General features: G+C 38.5%; 1 protein-coding gene across 2 annotated transcripts in view; it reads left to right on the top strand.

The window, feature by feature from the left end:
- The window catches only part of pcdh15 (protocadherin-related 15), a 709890-nt gene that overhangs the window by 83805 nt on the left and 607858 nt on the right, over nucleotides 1–18227 (top strand). For both annotated transcript variants that reach the window (XM_031905917.1, XM_031905916.1), the window contains exon 2: nucleotides 17260–17373. In XM_031905917.1, coding sequence (XP_031761777.1) covers nucleotides 17289–17373 — 85 coding nt within the window. In that variant the 5' untranslated portion in view covers nucleotides 17260–17288. The remainder of the gene's footprint in view (nucleotides 1–17259; nucleotides 17374–18227) is intronic.

Raw genomic sequence — 18227 nt, 5'->3', positions numbered from 1 at the left:
GAGCCAGATTAAACATCACATTTGTGCAATGATTGTCATGAATTAGATTATTGAAATAGCCTTTTTGACGGAAATGATGCACTGATGAAACTTTAATGGCGCTGCAGGTAATAACACTGTTAATTATCTCTTTTCTTTTCCACAACATTGTTAGCTACATGATAAATATGTATATGAATGTATTTGTTCCTTTTCGGCACCACTTCACAGGGGCCTAATTTGAAATGGAAATTTCGGTGAATTATAAGAATCTGTTCAGAGAGCGTCAGTCAATATTAGGTTATTGTAATCCCTGCCTTAAAGAGTTCAAAGTCTACAAACAAAATAGTCGTAGAGTGTAATACTGATGATTATGCTTTCCAGCTAAGTAAATATTGGCAGACGCTTGAAGAAAACGGAGATATAGAGGATCAGAGTGGCGGAAATGCAGACTGGGCAGAGAGAAACCAACAAATGAGGAGTAGGGTATGGAAACCTCTTGGGTAGAGTCTACCAACCACATTCTGAGCAGGACAATCAAAGACTTGGGGTTGTTAACCAGTAGTGATGAGCGAATCTGTCCCATTTCGCAGAAAAATTCACGAATCTTTCAAAAGATTTGCGAAACGGCGAAAATGTTACGCTTAAAAAAAAATGTCGCCCGCGGCTATTCTTTTGTCGCACAGCAATTCTTTTGTCGCCCACAGCTATTCTTTTGTTGCACGCTTATGCTTTTGTCGCCCGCAGCTATTCTTTTGTCACCCACGGCTATTCTTTTGTCGCCTGCAGCTATTTTTTTGTCGTCTGCGGCTATTCTTTTGTCGTGGGCGTCAATTTTTGGACACGCAGCAAATTTTTCTGCGGCATTTTTTTTCATCCGTTTCACGAAACAATCTGCCAATGGTGAAATGCGCAAATTTGCCGCAAATCCATGCCTGGCGAAACATTTCGCCCATCATTGTTAACCAGAATGAGGCACCATCTTGAACTCTCTTACTTTACATTTACCCTTTATCTACAATAGGAATCTTAGACCATAAAGCTGTAGATTTAAATAGGTGCAAAAGACCAAATTCCAAAAATTCTAGAAAAACTTGAACATTATTCAAACGCATTGTCGTTTGTCATAAATTATTATAGTTTTTGTGCTATAGCTAGTGATGAGCAAATCTGTCGGGAAACGGCAAGAAAATTTGGGAAAAATTTGTGAAACGCATTTGTCGCACAATTTTTTTGTCGCCCGAGTCTTTTTTTGCCGCAACCATGCCCAATTTTGACACGCGACAAAAACATTTCCATGCGATGAATTTTTCTGCTGCAAATTTTCACGAAAGTTGCCCAAAACAATTTGCCAATGGCAAACTGTGGAAACTCACTGCGAATCAATGCCTGATTCGCTCATCGCTAGATATGGCAATTCAACTCCTTTGTACCTCTTACTTCTTGCTCTACTCACTTCCTACTTAATATTAAGCATAAATACATGGGAACCAATGTCCCTATACAAATACCAGAGGCCTGAAAAAGACTTGCCCAGGCCTACTGTCTATTCCATGGCTTTGGTTTCCATGCAAAACTGTAATGAGCGTATCTGTCCTGTTCCGCTTTGCCGAAAAATGAGTGAATCTTGCAAAAGATTCGCGAAACAATGAAAAATTTGTGAAACTGCGAAAATTTCACAATTTTTTTGATGCGGGTGACAGTTTTTTGATGCGTGGCGACTTTTCACTAAATAATCCGCCAATCATGAAACACAGAGGTTTTGCGAATTATTTTGCCCATCATTACTACAACACTAAGGGGCAAATTTATCAAAGTACGATTGTTTCCGAATACAAAAAATTCATATTTTTTTTGTACTGTGTGTACTTTTTGTGACTTTTTCATAAATTTTTGTTAATTTGCGCAACTTTTTTGTACTTTGCGACAATTTGCGTAACTTTTTCGTACTTTGCGACTATTTGCGTGACAATTTGTGCGACAAAATCGTATTTGTCGCAAAGGGTACTAAAGTTTCGAATTCCTATGGGAGGCTTCCAAAATCATGCACTGAAGGTTCAAAGTCAGAAAGGTTTTCCTGCCGTTTACGATCGTTCGGATACGAAAAATTTTGTGACTTTCGGATCGCCAATACGATATTATCGTGACTAATACAATTTTTTCGTAAGCATTTTCGTGACATTTCCGATCATCAGAAATTATCGTATCCAATCCGAATTTTGCCCATTTCGGGATTCAAACTCGTACTTAAATCTGTCCCTAATTGTGGTCTGTAGATTCCATGAAATATTTCTATTAGGGCTGGCATTTTCCTTCCACTTTTCCTTGCCCTTTATCTTTTCATTCATTTAATAAAAAAATCAAATTTACAGGTCTTCTCTTGTGTGAGAGTTTTGGAGTCGACACAAGTGAACGTTAAGATTTTTCCAAACCACCCAATTTACACATTTTTCTCACAGAAGAACATGTAATAACCGAGCTGAAGTCTCCGGATGAAGCTGTTTCTGTCAGGATTTGTTTACACGTTTCTAACTAGGGACATAATCCTGCCTCATAGGTACACAGCTAGGAAGATATATTTCCAAGTGCTTAAATAATGTACCTTCAGTATTTAGTGCAGCTTTGAGTAATAGATAGTGGCTCTATCACTCTGCATAGGCTCCTAGACTTTAAACACAGGGGTTGTTTAAGGCCACGAGTGCAGTGGGCGATTTTATAGTTTATATTAACAAAGCTGCTGTGTAGCCATGGTACAGTATTCATGTGAAAATAGGGCTGTGTGGCACAGGTTACAAAGCAGATAACTTAAGAGCTCTGTAACACACCATTGTATTCAACAGAGATAATTCGTTATCTACTATGTAACCTGGGGGTTTTAGTTTAAAACACTTTCATTTTTTAGTGTTACTGTTCCTTAATTCACCACAAATCTATGCCTGGCGAATAAGTAAGCCTTTTATTATAAAAGCCCCTAAAACGACTCTACAGCCCCTAGAATAACATATCTACTGTATCTCCCTGCACTTAGTCCCATGTCAGTATAGAAACATAGCATACAAAGCGTATCTAAGTGGACAGAACAGATGAAAAGCTCAATTCCCCCAATAAATAGCAACAACAGGTCAATACTGAGAAGTATAATGTGTACTTTAAACTCTCCAGGGTGTACAATTTAATGGCATGGATGGAGCAATCAATATTGCTTGGTTCAGAGGCCGAAGGGTTTGTGTTCGAAAGCCACTCGTATTGTTGTTCTCGCCAGCCCTTATAGACGCTACAGTACCACTGACTGCTTAGGAAAATAACATCAAACGTGGTAATCATCTATCAATCTTCATTATTTATGTTGTACTGGTGTACTACTGGTGTGTTGTGCAGTGCTTTCCAGGGAATGTTCATATCATATCACGTCCTGTCTTTCAAAGCTTGCAGTCTAATTTCCCTGTCATAGGCACAAGTTTCATTTGCAGCCAATTAACCCATGCATACAAATGGTGCTGGCAGTCCCTTCTTTGCATTAGGAGTACATGATGGGGGAAACTGGAGGAAAGTTTGCAAATGTAATTCCAACTTGCATCTATCACTGCATCTATACCTGCATCGGAAAATCCTACCCCAACCCACAAGGTATCAGTATGGGTGCTATAATCAGGTTGAATGTGGCAATTACACACAGTGATGAGTATTAATTAGTAGGGATGTAGCCAACCTCAAAAAAAAAGTTTGCGAACCCGTTCGCGAACTTACGCCAAAAAGTGCAAACGTTCGCAAACTTTGCGAACTCCATAGACTTCAATGAGAAGGCGAATTTTAAAACCTAGAAAAGCCATTTCTGGCCAGAAAACTATAAAAGTTGTTTAAAGGGTGCCACGACTTGGACAGTGACATGCAGGAGGGGGATCAAGGGCAAAAATTTCTCTGAAAAATACTTTGTTGACACAGCGTTGCGTAAAAACGCAAGCTATTCCTATGTATACGCAAAGGCAGCTGGCAGACCTAGCGGAAATACGCAGTGTTTTTTGCTATTTCGCACTATTAGCACCATGGAAACGGGATTTGCTTACACCAGTACTAGGCTGAAAAACGCCATGTGTGGCTTGTGCGGCGTTTTTAGGGCAAGAAAAAACGCAGCGGAAAAACGCCTAAGGCGAACCCAAATTGCGAGCATCGCGTAAAGTTCGCGAACTTGCGAACACCCGATGTTCGCGCTAATTAGTTCGCCACATCTCTATTAATTAGTGAATCTGTCCCGTTTTGCTTCGCCGAAAAATTCGCAAATATTTCAAAAGATTTGCGAAACAGCGAAAATGTTGCACGACTATTTTTTTGATGTCCGCGACTATTCTTGCAACAATTTTTGGACGTCCGACTATTCTTGCGACAATTTTTGGATGTGCGCCGAGAATCCATGCCTGCCAAAACATTTTGCCCATCACTAGTAGTAATGGTCGAATCTGTCCCATTTCAGGAAAGGGCAAAATATTGAAATTGATGTTGTGTGGCGACAATTTTTTGTTGCACAGTGAAATATCCCGCTGCAAATTTTTGCTCCCGTTTTGTGAAAAAATCAGGCAATAGCGAAACGTAGAAATTCGCCGCAAATCACTAGCCTTTCTTGGCAGGCATAGATTCACGACAAAATTCTGCTTTTCACCATTGGCAAATTGTTTGTAAAAAAAGTCGCATCAAAAAAGGGGCAGTCGCATAAAAGAAGGCGCGTTTCGCAATTTTTTTGCCATTTTGGGAAATTTTCAGCAGTTTCACAAACTTTTTGGTGAATCGGAACAGGACAGATTCACTTATTACTACCAACCACTACAGACATTACTGGTACTTATTGGCATAACTTGGCTCACACTATGCAATAAATAGATCCTTCTATTGGTATATATTTAAATGTCAGAGTTTTAGTTTTAAAGCTTGATTTGCCATCATCCTCAATTAGTAGCTGAGAAGCAGAATGAGCATTTTAGCTCCACCGTGGTGGAAAACTCTATGGTTGCACAAATTCCCTGCCGTAAAAAAAACACCTGCTCTACAGAAATCAGTTAACAGTTCAAGTACTTTCTATAAATTCTTCCCAAAGTAAGTCAGGGTCAGGCAACATATGGATTTTCATTTGCTCCTTAACTGCAACTCCTGCGGTTCATTCATGCTGGGAGAAGTCATTCAGAAAGTGCCGTAGACCCACTGATTGGCTTTTCTTTATCTAATAGAAGTGCTGTATATATAAAAACAGCCTGAAAAAAAAAATCCCTGGAGCAGAGGGTGTTAAAATATGTTTCAAACATTATATGTGGGTAAAAAATGTTTCATATCAGGTGCTCAGCCCGACTCCAGGAGATAAGCTTCCACGTATGCTCAAGTGGAGGATAAATCCTGATCAGTTGCTGTGTTCCTCCTGCAAAATCTCTGCAGAAATAGCTACAAATATTTTTGTGTAAAGGATTAAAACTATTTTTTGTCAGTAACATTGAGCTACTTGGTACACGACCAACCAACTTTCAGTTGTAAATGGAATTGCACAGCATGGATAAGCACTTTGGTGTAATGAATTCCTGTGGGCTATTTAGTATCTACAGGGCAAGGTGCAAAAAATTGGGCACAGCCCACTATGTTTTTTTGCATCTGGTGCCTTGCCCTGCACGTAGAAGACCTATGTTCACCCCATGAATACAGTGCAACCTGAAATGTGTTCATGAGGACTGGGTGGGGGGGGACTGGGTGTTAGTCAACCACAATAGATCTCTGCTATCGTGGGCAACTAACCAATCTGAAACGCCTTTCCACCCCGCACATCGATTTGGTATTCCAAAGTCGCGCAAAGTTGCCTGCAGGAGGAAACTTTGTGCGACTTTGAAAAACTGAAACAATGCGAAGGCCTTTCCACCAGCAATTCCTATTTGTGCCGGTGGAAAGGCACTTTGGAGCGGTTTTATTCTCCCATGATAGAAAAGATTTATCGCGGGCGACGCTCTTATATATATATATGTAGAGAGAGAACAGAGTAGAGCACACCCGTCACCAAAATAACAGTCCTGGGTGCAGGTCAAAAAATAGACAGGTGGTTTATCCCTGAAGAAGAGTACTGTTTGTACTCGAAACGTTCGAATCTTTTCAATAAACTTTCTTTCTTTTGCACCAAACCAGGTGGTTTGTCCCTGAAGAAGAGTACTGTTTGTACTCGAAACGTTCGAGTCTTTTCAATAAACTATTTTTCTTTTGCACCAAACCAGGTGGTTTGTCCCTGAAGAAGAGTACTGTTTGTACTCGAAACGTTCGAGTCTTTTCAATAAACTATTTTTCTTTTGCACCAAACCAGGTGGTTTGTCCCTAAAGAAGAGTACTGTTTGTACTCGAAACGTTCGAATCTTTTTTTAATAAACTTTCTTTCTTTTGCACCAAACCAGGTGGTTTGTCCCTGAAGAAGAGTACTGTTTGTACTCGAAACGTTCGAGTCTTTTCAATAAACTATTTTTCTTTTGCACCAAACCAGTTGGTTTGTTCCTAAAGAAGAATACTGTTTGTACTCGAAACGTTCGAGTCTTTTCAATAAACTATTTTTCTTTTGCACCAAACCAGGTGGTTTGTCCCTGAAGAAGAGTACTGTTTGTACTCGAAACGTTGGAGATTTTTCAATAAACTTTCTTTCTTTTGCACCAAACCAGGTGGTTTGTCCCTAAAGAAGAGTACTGTTTGTACTCGAAACGTTGGAGATTTTTCAATAAACTTTCTTTCTTTTGCACCAAACCAGGTGGTTTGTCCCTAAAGAAGAGTACTGTTTGTACTCAAAACGTTCGAATCTTTTCAATAAACTATTTTTCTTTTGCACCAAACCAGGTGGTTTGTCCCTGAAGAAGAATACTGTTTGTACTCGAAACGTTGGAGATTTTTCAATAAACTTTCTTTCTTTTGCACCAAACCAGGTGGTTTGTCCCTGAAGAAGAGTACTGTTTGTACTCGAAACGTTCGAATCTTTTCAATAAACTATTTTACTTTTGCACCAAACCAGGTGGTTTGTCCCTGAAGAAGAGTACTGTTTGTACTCGAAATGTTGGAGTTTTTTCAATAAACTTTTTTTCTTTTGCACCAAACCAGGTGGTTTGTCCCTGAAGAAGAATACTGTTTGTACTCGAAACGTTCGAGTCTTTTCAATAAACTTTTTTTCTTTTGCACCAAACCAGGTGGTTTGTCCCTGAAGAAGAGGACTGTTTGTACTCGAAATGTTGGAGTTTTTTCAATAAACTTTCTTTCTTTTGCACCAAACCAGGTGGTTTGTCCCTAAAGAAGAATACTGTTTGTACTCGAAACGTTGGAGTCTTTTCAATAAACTATTTTTCTTTTGCACCAAACCAGGTGGTTTGTCCCTAAAGAAGAATACTGTTTGTACTCGAAACATTGGAGATTTTTCAATAAACTTTCTTTCTTTTGCACCAAACCAGTTGGTTTGTCCCTAAAGAAGAATACTGTTTGTACTCGAAACGTTGGAGATTTTTCAATAAACTTTCTTTCTTTTGCACCAAACCAGGTGGTTTGTCCCTAAAGAAGAATACTGTTTGTACTCGAAACGTTGGAGTTTTTTCAATAAACTATTTTTTTTTTTGCACCAAACCAGGTGGTTTGTCCCTGGTTTTCTCAATAAACTTTTTTTCTTTTGCACCAAACCAGGTGGTTTTTCCCTAAAGAAGAATACAGTTTGTACTCGAAACGTTGGAGTCTTTTCAATAAACTTTTTTTCTTTTGCACCAAACCAGGTGGTTTGTCCCTGAAGAAGAGTACTGTTTGTACTCGAAATGTTGGAGTTTTTTCAATAAACTTTCTTTCTTTTGCACCAAACCAGGTGGTTTGTCCCTAAAGAAGAATACTGTTTGTACTCGAAACGTTGGAGTCTTTTCAATAAACTATTTTTCTTTTGCACCAAACCAGGTGGTTTGTCCCTGAAGAAGAGTACTGTTTGTACTCGAAATGTTGGAGTTTTTTCAATAAACTTTCTTTTTTTTGCACCAAACCAGGTGGTTTGTCCCTAAAGAAGAATACTGTTTGTACTCGAAACGTTGGAGTTTTTTCAATAAACTATTTTTTTTTTTGCACCAAACCAGGTGGTTTGTCCCTGGTTTTCTCAATAAACTTTTTTTCTTTTGCACCAAACCAGGTGGTTTTTCCCTAAAGAAGAATACAGTTTGTACTCGAAACGTTGGAGTCTTTTCAATAAACTTTTTTTCTTTTGCACCAAACCAGGTGGTTTGTCCCTGAAGAAGAGTACTGTTTGTACTCGAAATGTTGGAGTTTTTTCAATAAACTTTCTTTCTTTTGCACCAAACCAGGTGGTTTGTCCCTAAAGAAGAATACTGTTTGTACTCGAAACGTTGGAGTCTTTTCAATAAACTATTTTTCTTTTGCACCAAACCAGGTGGTTTGTCCCTAAAGAAGAATACTGTTTGTACTCGAAACATTGGAGATTTTTCAATTAACTTTCTTTCTTTTGCACCAAACCAGGTGGTTTGTCCCTAAAGAAGAATACTGTTTGTACTCGAAACGTTGGAGATTTTTCAATAAACTTTCTTTCTTTTGCACCAAACCAGGTGGTTTTTCCCTAAAGAAGAATACTGTTTGTACTCGAAACGTTGGAGTTTTTTCAATAAACTATTTTTTTTTTTTTGCACCAAACCAGGTGGTTTGTCCCTGGTTTTCTCAATAAACTTTTTTTCTTTTGCACCAAACCAGGTGGTTTTTCCCTAAAGAAGAATACAGTTTGTACTCGAATCATTGGAGTTTTTTCAATAAACTTTTTTTCTTTTGCACCAAGTCTCTGAGTGTGCTTTACTCTTTTTCTATATATATATATATATATATATATATATATATATATATATATATATATATATATATATATATATATATATATATATATATATATATATATATATATAAACATATACATATATATATATATAAACATATCATCATTCTACAATATATAGGTCCAGCAGTGCAAGAGCTGGGCTCTCTGGGAAGTCTCTGATGACTCTTGCCATCGAGATGATATATGGAACCCTACATTTGATTAATTATGATGCTTATATACTGTGTAACTAGATATCACTTTAGCTGCTTTGCTCCTTCTAGGTTTACCTGGAGATATGTATTAATATAATCAGCTCTACTAATATCCAGTTCTTTTATTTGTATGCGCTTATGGCTTCGGACGAGAGAGCCGCCATGATTGAATTAAACGTCCTTCTCTTACACGCTGTGCCTGATTTCACTTTTATAATACATGTGGGAGACCCCTTTCACGAGATAAATATACAAATTCTGTATATTAAGTAGATATTTCTATTGTATTAGGTAAACACAATATCATTTGTGCAGCTTGGGGAGGCATAAAGGATTTCACTATCACTTGATCCAGCATATTGTTTTTACATGTATAATATCAATAAGGCTGCACTGCTTCCACTGCCTGTGGAATAAAGGATATAAAGACTATGTGAAAGAATATAAAGAAGTATTATAAGCGGCCTTGTGCTGCTATACATTATGCAGAGAAGTCTGTAATAAAAATTTAATGGAATGCTAAAATACATTTCTTTCAAAGGGGAAATATTAAAAAGAGAAAAACGTAGACTCTTTTTTTTTTTTTTTAATCCTTTACAAGATTTTACTAAGGCTCCTTAATACAATTATACGTGTTTTTCCCAAGATTATGCGCACAGTCATATTATATTGTGTGTAATGGGTGACAATGCACATCATTAAATAGAATAACTGCCTTTATTTATGGCTGAAAAACTGAAGAGTATGGAATTATTATTTTTGCTGATATAGTATTATTGCGAAATCCAAAAACAATGGCCCAGTTGTGTTATTAATCATTACCTCTTAAATCGTTAAGCTCAATGTTTTTACCCGTTATTTCATATAAAGGCTATGGAATCCTGTAGGAGTCTAATGAGATTATTGCTCCGATTCTTTGTTTATATGTAAGTTTCCTGCCATAAAGCAAAAATATAGCAATACAGAACAGGTATGGGACCTGTTATCCAGAATGCTCGGGACCTGGGGTTTTCCAGATAAGGGATCCACTATGTCTTAGTTGGGATCAAGTACAGGTACTGTTTTATTATTACAGAGAAAAGGGAATCATTTAACCATTAAATAAACCCAATAGGGCTGTTCTGCCCCCAATAAGGGGTAATTATATCTTAGTTGGGATCAAGTACAGGTACTGTTTTATTATTACAGAGAAAAGGGAATCATTTAACCATTAAATAAACCCAATAGGGCTGTTCTGCCCCAATAAGGGGTAATTATATCTTAGTTGGGATCAAGTACAGGCACTGTTTTATTATTACAGAGAAAAGGGAATCATTTAACCATTAAATAAACCCAATAGGGCTGTTCTGCCCCAATAAGGGGTAATTATATCTTAGTTGGGATCAAGTACAGGTACTGTTTTATTATTACAGAGAAAAGGGAATCATTTAACCATGAAATAAACCCAATAGGGCTGTTCTGCCCCAATAAGGGGTAATTATATCTTAGTTGGGATCAAGTACAGGTACTGTTTTATTATTACAGAGAAAAGGGAATCATTTAACCATTAAATAAACCCAATAGGGCTGTTCTGCCCCCAATAAGGGGTAATTATATCTTAGTTGGGATCAAGTACAGGTACTGTTTTATTATTACAGAGAAAAAGGAAATCATTTTTAAAAACTAGAATTATTTGCTTATAATGGAGTCTATGGGAGATGGTCTTTCTGTATTTCAGAACTCTCTGGATAACGGGTTTACAGATAAGGGATCCAATACCTGTATATTTAACACCTCAAAATATTATCCGTCATGCAAGCAAATATATTAGTGATGAGTGAAGTTTTTCGGCAGACATAGATTCATGGCGAATGTCCGCGTTTCTCAATTGGTGAGAAAATTTGTGAATTTTTTCACAGGGACAGATTCATTCATCACCAGTGGTTATTGCTTTTTAAAGATTACACTACTGTAGTAGGAATGCACTTAATCCTTGTTTCAGCTGAATATGTTTTTTTTTTTGTTTTTTGAGGATTCAGAAATTAGCCAGTCAGAACCTGACTGACTAATCATGCCATGATTTTTAGGATTTTGAGTCAGGATTTGGCTGTACCGTTTGTGGTGAATTCAGTATTTAGGCGAATCTGTGAAAATTAGCCACTGAAAAATTTGTTGCACAGATTTTTCTTTGTGCGTCAAATTGGGCGTGAGCGCGGTCGCCACAAACTGGGCGTGGTCACGTCAAAAACATGTGGGCCACAAAAAAAAACCACGGGTGACAAAAAAAAACTTGTGACAAATGCATTTCGTGAATCTTTTGCAGTACAGGTATGGGATCCCTTATCTGGAAACCCCCAGAAAGCTCCGAATTACGAAATGCCTGTATCCCATAGACTCCATTTTAATCAAATAATTCAGAATTTTAAAACTGATTTCCTTTTTCTCTGTAATAATAAAACAGTACCTGTACTTGATCCCAACTAAGATATAATTACCCCTTATTGGGGGCAGAACAGCCCTATTGGGTTTATTTCATGGTTAACTGATTCCCTTTTCTCTGTAATAATAAAACAGTATCTGTACTTGATCCCAACTAAGATATAATTACCCCTTATTGGGGGCAGAACAGCCCTATTGGGTTTATTTCATGGTTAACTGATTCCCTTTTCTCTGTAATAATAAAACAGTATCTGTACTTGATCCCAACTAAGATATAATTACCCCTTATTGGGGGCAGAACAGCCCTATTGGGTTTATTTAATGGTTAAATGATTCCCTTTTCTCTGTAATAATAAAACAGTACCTGTACTTGATCCCAACTAAGATATAATTACCCCTTATTGGGGCAGAACAGCCCTATTGGGTTTATTTAATGGTTAAATGATTCCCTTTTCTCTGTAATAATAAAACAGTACCTGTACTTGATCCCAACTAAGATATAATTACCCCTTATTGGGGCAGAACAGCCCTATTGGGTTTATTTCATGGTTAAATGATTCCCTTTTCTCTGTAATAATAAAACAGTACCTGTACTTGATCCCAACTAAGATATAATTACCCCTTATTGGGGGCAGAACAGCCCTATTGGGTTTATTTCATGGTTAAATGATTCCCTTTTCTCTGTAATAATAAAACAGTACCTGTACTTGATCCCAACTAAGATATAATTACCCCTTATTGGGGCAGAACAGCCCTATTGGGTTTAATTAATGTTTTATTGATTCTTTAGTAGACTTAAGGTATGGAGATCCAAATTATGGAAAGACCCCTTATCCGGTCCCGAGCATTCTGGATAACGGGTTCTATACCTGTATCACAAATTTTATGGCAAAATGGCAAAGATTCGCTCATCACTACTCTTGGGATATTTTTTAGCCAATATCTGCCCTTGAAATGTTAGCTCTCTAATTTATGTCTTTTCTTGGGCTATTTAACTAAAAGAAAATATCTGCAGTCTCGGAAAAAGACTGCATTTTATTTTCTCTTGATCCAAATAATTAGAACAAGGCGAAGAACAAAAAGTTGTGTCACTATTTTACTTAAGTGTGATGTCCCATTTTCAGTTGAAATAAATTAAATTTGTCTGTTGTTGTAATTGAAAAATAAATATTGTAGATAAGAGCCTAGAACACTCTGAGAGTAATAAACACTTAGGATTGTTTATCTCCCTGTTAGTAATGAGTCTGGTTTAGTGGGAAATGACTTAATTTGCAGCACAACAAATCAGTCACACAATAGATTTGCTTTACTTACCTGAAGTTGTTTCTCTCGGAGGTTTCATTAATGGGACATTTGCCAGTTTGGTGTATAATGTTCGACCTCTGTGAGAAAATAGTCAAAATCCTATGCGTAGATCATCTGCACAACCTCAGGCCCAAAAAATCACTTTATAATTTATATTTATTATATATAGTTTTTATATATTATATATTAATTATATATTAATTTATAAATGTGTCCTTCTTTTCAGTTCAAGAAAATATGTGGTGAAAGAATGCAGTCACTATTATTTGCACAAGTATTTTCTGAAAACTTGAACAATCATAATTTATAAGAGAAATTAGGAATGCACTGAATCCAGTATTCAGTTCAGGATTTGGCCAAGATTTGTCTTTTTTTGGCAGGATTCGGGCGAATCCACGCTCCTGGCCGAACCGAATTTGAATCCTAAAAATCGCGTGATTTTTTGTCACGTTAACACAGAAGTTGAAAAATTAGATAGTAATTAGTAGGGATGCACCGAATCCAGGATTCAGTTCGGAATTCAGCAAAGATTCAGCCTTTTTCAGCAGGATTCGGCCAAATTCATCCAACTGCCTGTGTATAATACCCCAGAACACATGGCAGATAAATACAGTGCCAATTCCATGTATAATACCCCAGAACACACAGCAGGATAAATACAGTGCCAGTTCCATGTATAATACCCCAGAACACACAGCAGGATAAATACAGTGCCAATTCCATGTATAATACCCCAGAACACACAGCAGGATAAATACAGTGCCAATTCCATGTATAATACCCCAGAACACACAGCAGGATAAATACAGTGCCAATTCCATGTATAATACCACAAAGCAGGATAAATACAGTGCCAATTCCATGTATAAAACCCCAGAACCCACAGCAGGATAAATACAGTGCCAATTCCATGTATAAAACCCCAGAACACACAGCAGGATAAATACAGGGCCAATTCCATGTATAATACCCCAGAACCCACAGCAGGATAAATACAGTGCCAATTCCATGTATAATACCCCAGAACCCACAGCAGGATAAATACAGTGCCAATTCCATGTATAATACCCCAGAACACACAGCAGGATAAATACAGTGCCAGTTCCATGTATAATACCCCAGAACACACAGCAGGATAAATACAGTGCCAGTTCCATGTATAATACCCCAGAACACACAGCAGGATAAATACAGTGCCAATTCCATGTATAATACCCCAGAACACACAGCAGGATAAATACAGTGCCAATTCCATGTATAATACCCCAGAACACACAGCAGGATAAATACAGTGCCAATTCCATGTATAATACCCCAAAACACAAAGCAGGATAAATACAGTGCCAATTCCATGTATAAAACCCCAGAACCCACAGCAGGATAAATACAGTGCCAATTCCATGTATAAAACCCCAGAACACACAGCAGGATAAATACAGGGCCAATTCCATGTATAATACCCCAGAACCCACAGCAGGATAAATACAGGGCCAATTCCATGTATAATACCCCAGAACCCACAGCAGGATAAATACAGTGCCAATTCCATGTATAATACCCCAGAACCCATAGCAGGATAAATACAGTGCCAATTCCATGTATAATACCCCAGAACCCATAGCAGTATAAATACAGTGCCAATTCCATGTATAATACCCCAGAACCCACAGCATGATAAATACAGTGCCAATTCCATGTATAATACCCCAGAACACACAGCAGGATAAATACAGTGCCAATTCCATGTATAATACCACAAAACACAAAGCAGGATAAATACAGTGCCAATTCCATGTATAAAACCCCAGAACACACAGCAGGATAAATACAGTGCCAATTCCATGTATAATACCCCAGAACCCACAGCAGGATAAATACAGTGCCAATTCCATGTATAATACCCCAGAACCCACAGCAGGATAAATACAGTGCCAATTCCATGTATAATACCCCAGAACACACAGCAGGATAAATACAGTGCCAATTCCATGTATAATACCCCAGAACACACAGCAGGATAAATACAGTGCCAATTCCATGTATAATACCCCAGAACACACAGCAGGATAATTACAGTGCCAATTCCATGTACAATACAATACATTTGCATATGCAAATTAGGATTCGGTTTGGTATTTGGCTGAATCTCTCACAAAGGATTCAGCCAGATCCTACAATAATGGATTCAGTGCATCCCTAATGTTTGGCCCTTGTAAGATAGAGGATTATATAACCAGTGTGCATAATGGACTCCCCTCTAATGTACTTGTAGTATAATACCTCAGAACACAAAGCAGGATAAATACAGTGCCAATTCCATGTATAATACCCCAGAACACACAGCAGGATAAATACAGTGCCAATTCCATGTATAATACCCCAGAACCCACAGCAGGATAAATACAGTGCCAATTCCATGTATAATACCCCAGAACCCACAGCAGGATAAATACAGTGCCAATTCCATGTATAATACCCCAGAACACACAGCATGATAAATACAGTGCCAATTCTATGTATAATACCCCAGAACACACAGCAGGATAAATACAGTGCCAATTCCATGTATAATACCCCAGAACACACAGCAGGATAAATACAGTGCTAATTCTATGTATAATACCCCAGAACACACAGCAGGATAAATACAGTGCCAATTCCATGTATAATACCCCAGAACCCACAGCAGGATAAATACAGTGCCAATTCCATGTATAATACCCCAGAACCCACAGCAGGATAAATACAGTGCCAATTCCATGTATAATACCCCAGAACACACAGCATGATAAATACAGTGCCAATTCTATGTATAATACCCCAGAACACACAGCAGGATAAATACAGTGCCAATTCCATGTATAATACCCCAGAACACACAGCAGGATAAATACAGTGCTAATTCTATGTATAATACCCCAGAACACACAGCAGGATAAATACAGTGCCAATTCCATGTATAATACCCCAGAACCCACAGCAGGATAAATACAGTGCCAATTCCATGTATAATACCCCAGAACACACAGCAGGATAAATACAGTGCCAATTCCATGTATAATACCCCAGAACCCACAGCAGGATAAATACAGTGCCAATTCCATGTATTATACCCCAGAACCCACAGCAGGATAAATACAGTGCCAATTCCATGTATAATACCCCAGAACACACAGCAGGATAAATACAGTGCCAATTCCATGTATAATACCCCAGAACACACAGCAGGTTAAATACAGTGCCAATTCCATGTATAATACCCCAGAACACACAGCAGGATAATTACAGTGCCAATTCCATGTACAATACAATACATTTGCATATGCAAATTAGGATTCGGTTTGGTATTTGGCTGAATCTCTCACAAAGGATTCAGCCAGATCCTACAATAATGGATTCAGTGCATCCCTAATGTTTGGCCCTTGTAAGATAGAGGATTATATAACCAGTGTGCATAATGGACTCCTGCTTATTTTAAAGGAGAAGGAAAGGCTAATAAAGAGTTAATCCCAAGCTGCAGGCATACCTTCAGTTCTCTCAATAGGGCCCTTAAGTCTCCCCATATTTCACCCGTTCAGATGATCAGAAGCCAAACAGGAAGAAAAAGCTCTGGGCTCTGTAAAGACAGTTCCCAAAATGCCTCACTCCTGCACCGAGACCGAGACCAAGTGAACATGCTCAGTTAGTTAGACTCTGAGTCAGCTTCCTGCTGATTGGCTCAGATCCACATTCCTATGGGGGGAGGGAGAGTGAGTTCTTAGCATTCTTGAGGGAGGGAAGAGCAGGAGAGAGCAGAGAGCTGCGTGTCTCTGGCACATGAATTACAGACACAACTAATCTTTTGATAGAGGATTCAGTCAGCGTTTCTGTGAGTGCTTATGGCTGTATTTACATAGACCTTTCTGATAAAGCTTTTTACCTTTCTTTCTCCTTTAAACTCATGTCAAAAGAGGATAAGGGAGTATACTGCCCATATTAATGGCAAATTACATTGGAAAGTAATTTATGGGAAAAAAATCCCCAAAAAAGTAATAGGATCAGTGTGTGGTTTCCTGCTGTCAACTGAAACTTATATGATATTTCAAAAAGACATCAGAAATGTGACACAGACACAATTTCATACAGACACCTTAGTGCCGGAGCCAGACAGGTTTTTCTTTTGATTGATGTCCGTAGCCGCTGCCACCTATCACCATCATTTTCGTACTCTAAGTATCATTTACTGAACTTCTGACACCATTTAATGTGAAATATAAAAAAAAAACCCAAATCCTTTGTTTACCGCGGATTTGTTATTCAGGATCTATCATGGAGAGTAAGTTGAGGGCAATAAAACACATTTATAGAGCCGGTTCCTCCGGAGAGCAGCCGGTACAATGTTATTGATACAAGTGACAGATGATGAACTCAAGCGAGATCGGAACAATGACAGTGTCACGGTATAAATGATAAATTACCATGTCATACCTTCCTTTCATTCTCTGCAACTTCTCATTTCAGATCTGCCCCCGAGTGAAGTTTGACGGAAAATGTTACTAAACTTTTGGAACTGGATAGCTTTTCTCGTAATATCTCAAACGTTTCTTAAACGGGCCTTGGCACAGAGCGAAGATGGTAAGTCAGCTTTAATCCTCTCCTCGAGTGATCCGACGTGTCTCGGATATTTAACCTCTGCTGCAAATCTTTCTCAAGGTCCGTAGCGGCCGAAAGCAGACTTTAAAGATCTCGGCATCGTTTTCTGAAATGCAGCATTGTGAGTTAAAGTCCATTAAATGGAAAGTTGATTGATTTGCAAAAAAAAAAAAAAGAAATCAATGGTTCAAAAAAAAAGTGCAACTGATTAGAAGTGCGTAATGTGCCAGCACTTGGGAATAAATGACTTCCTTGCCTTATAGGAAGAGCATTACTTAAGTATTAAAAGGAATTCATTTTGTTTTTCTGATTCATGGGAAAGAGACAGAGACATTGGATTAAATAGTATTAAACAAAAGTTCCCCCAAACCCACTGCAAACTTATAATAAGAAAAGGAAACATAATTGGGGAGGAGGCTAGAGAGGTCAATTGGGGCTTACCTTACACCTTATGTCACCCAAACATGACCATGGAACACCCACATTCCACACCAGTATCCCTTGCACCCAGGGGCGGGCCAAGCCGACCAGGCGCCCTAGGCAACCCGGTCGGCCACCTCGCCCCTGCACCTTCCTCATTCGCCACCCTTTGGCGCACATGTGCAGTTGAACGCGGGGGGGGGGGGCCGGGTTCGCGTTGCAATTCACCATTGCCCCCACTGCGTAAGGACAAGCGGCGGGGGTAATGACTAAAGAGCGCAGACTAGGGGAAGGCAGGAGAGGCTGCCTGGCACCCCCCAATCGTTGTGCCCTAGGCAGCTGCCTCTTTTGCCTACCCCTAGTTCCGGCCCTGACTGCACCTATTATATTGAATAATTATGGCCGGAGTATGATTC

This window comes from Xenopus tropicalis, chromosome 7, assembly GCF_000004195.4.
Source record: "Xenopus tropicalis strain Nigerian chromosome 7, UCB_Xtro_10.0, whole genome shotgun sequence".
NCBI classification, from domain to species: Eukaryota; Metazoa; Chordata; class Amphibia; order Anura; family Pipidae; genus Xenopus; species Xenopus tropicalis.
The sequence above is the reverse complement of the archived record's forward strand: the minus strand, read 5'-3'. Positions and strand labels throughout refer to the sequence as shown.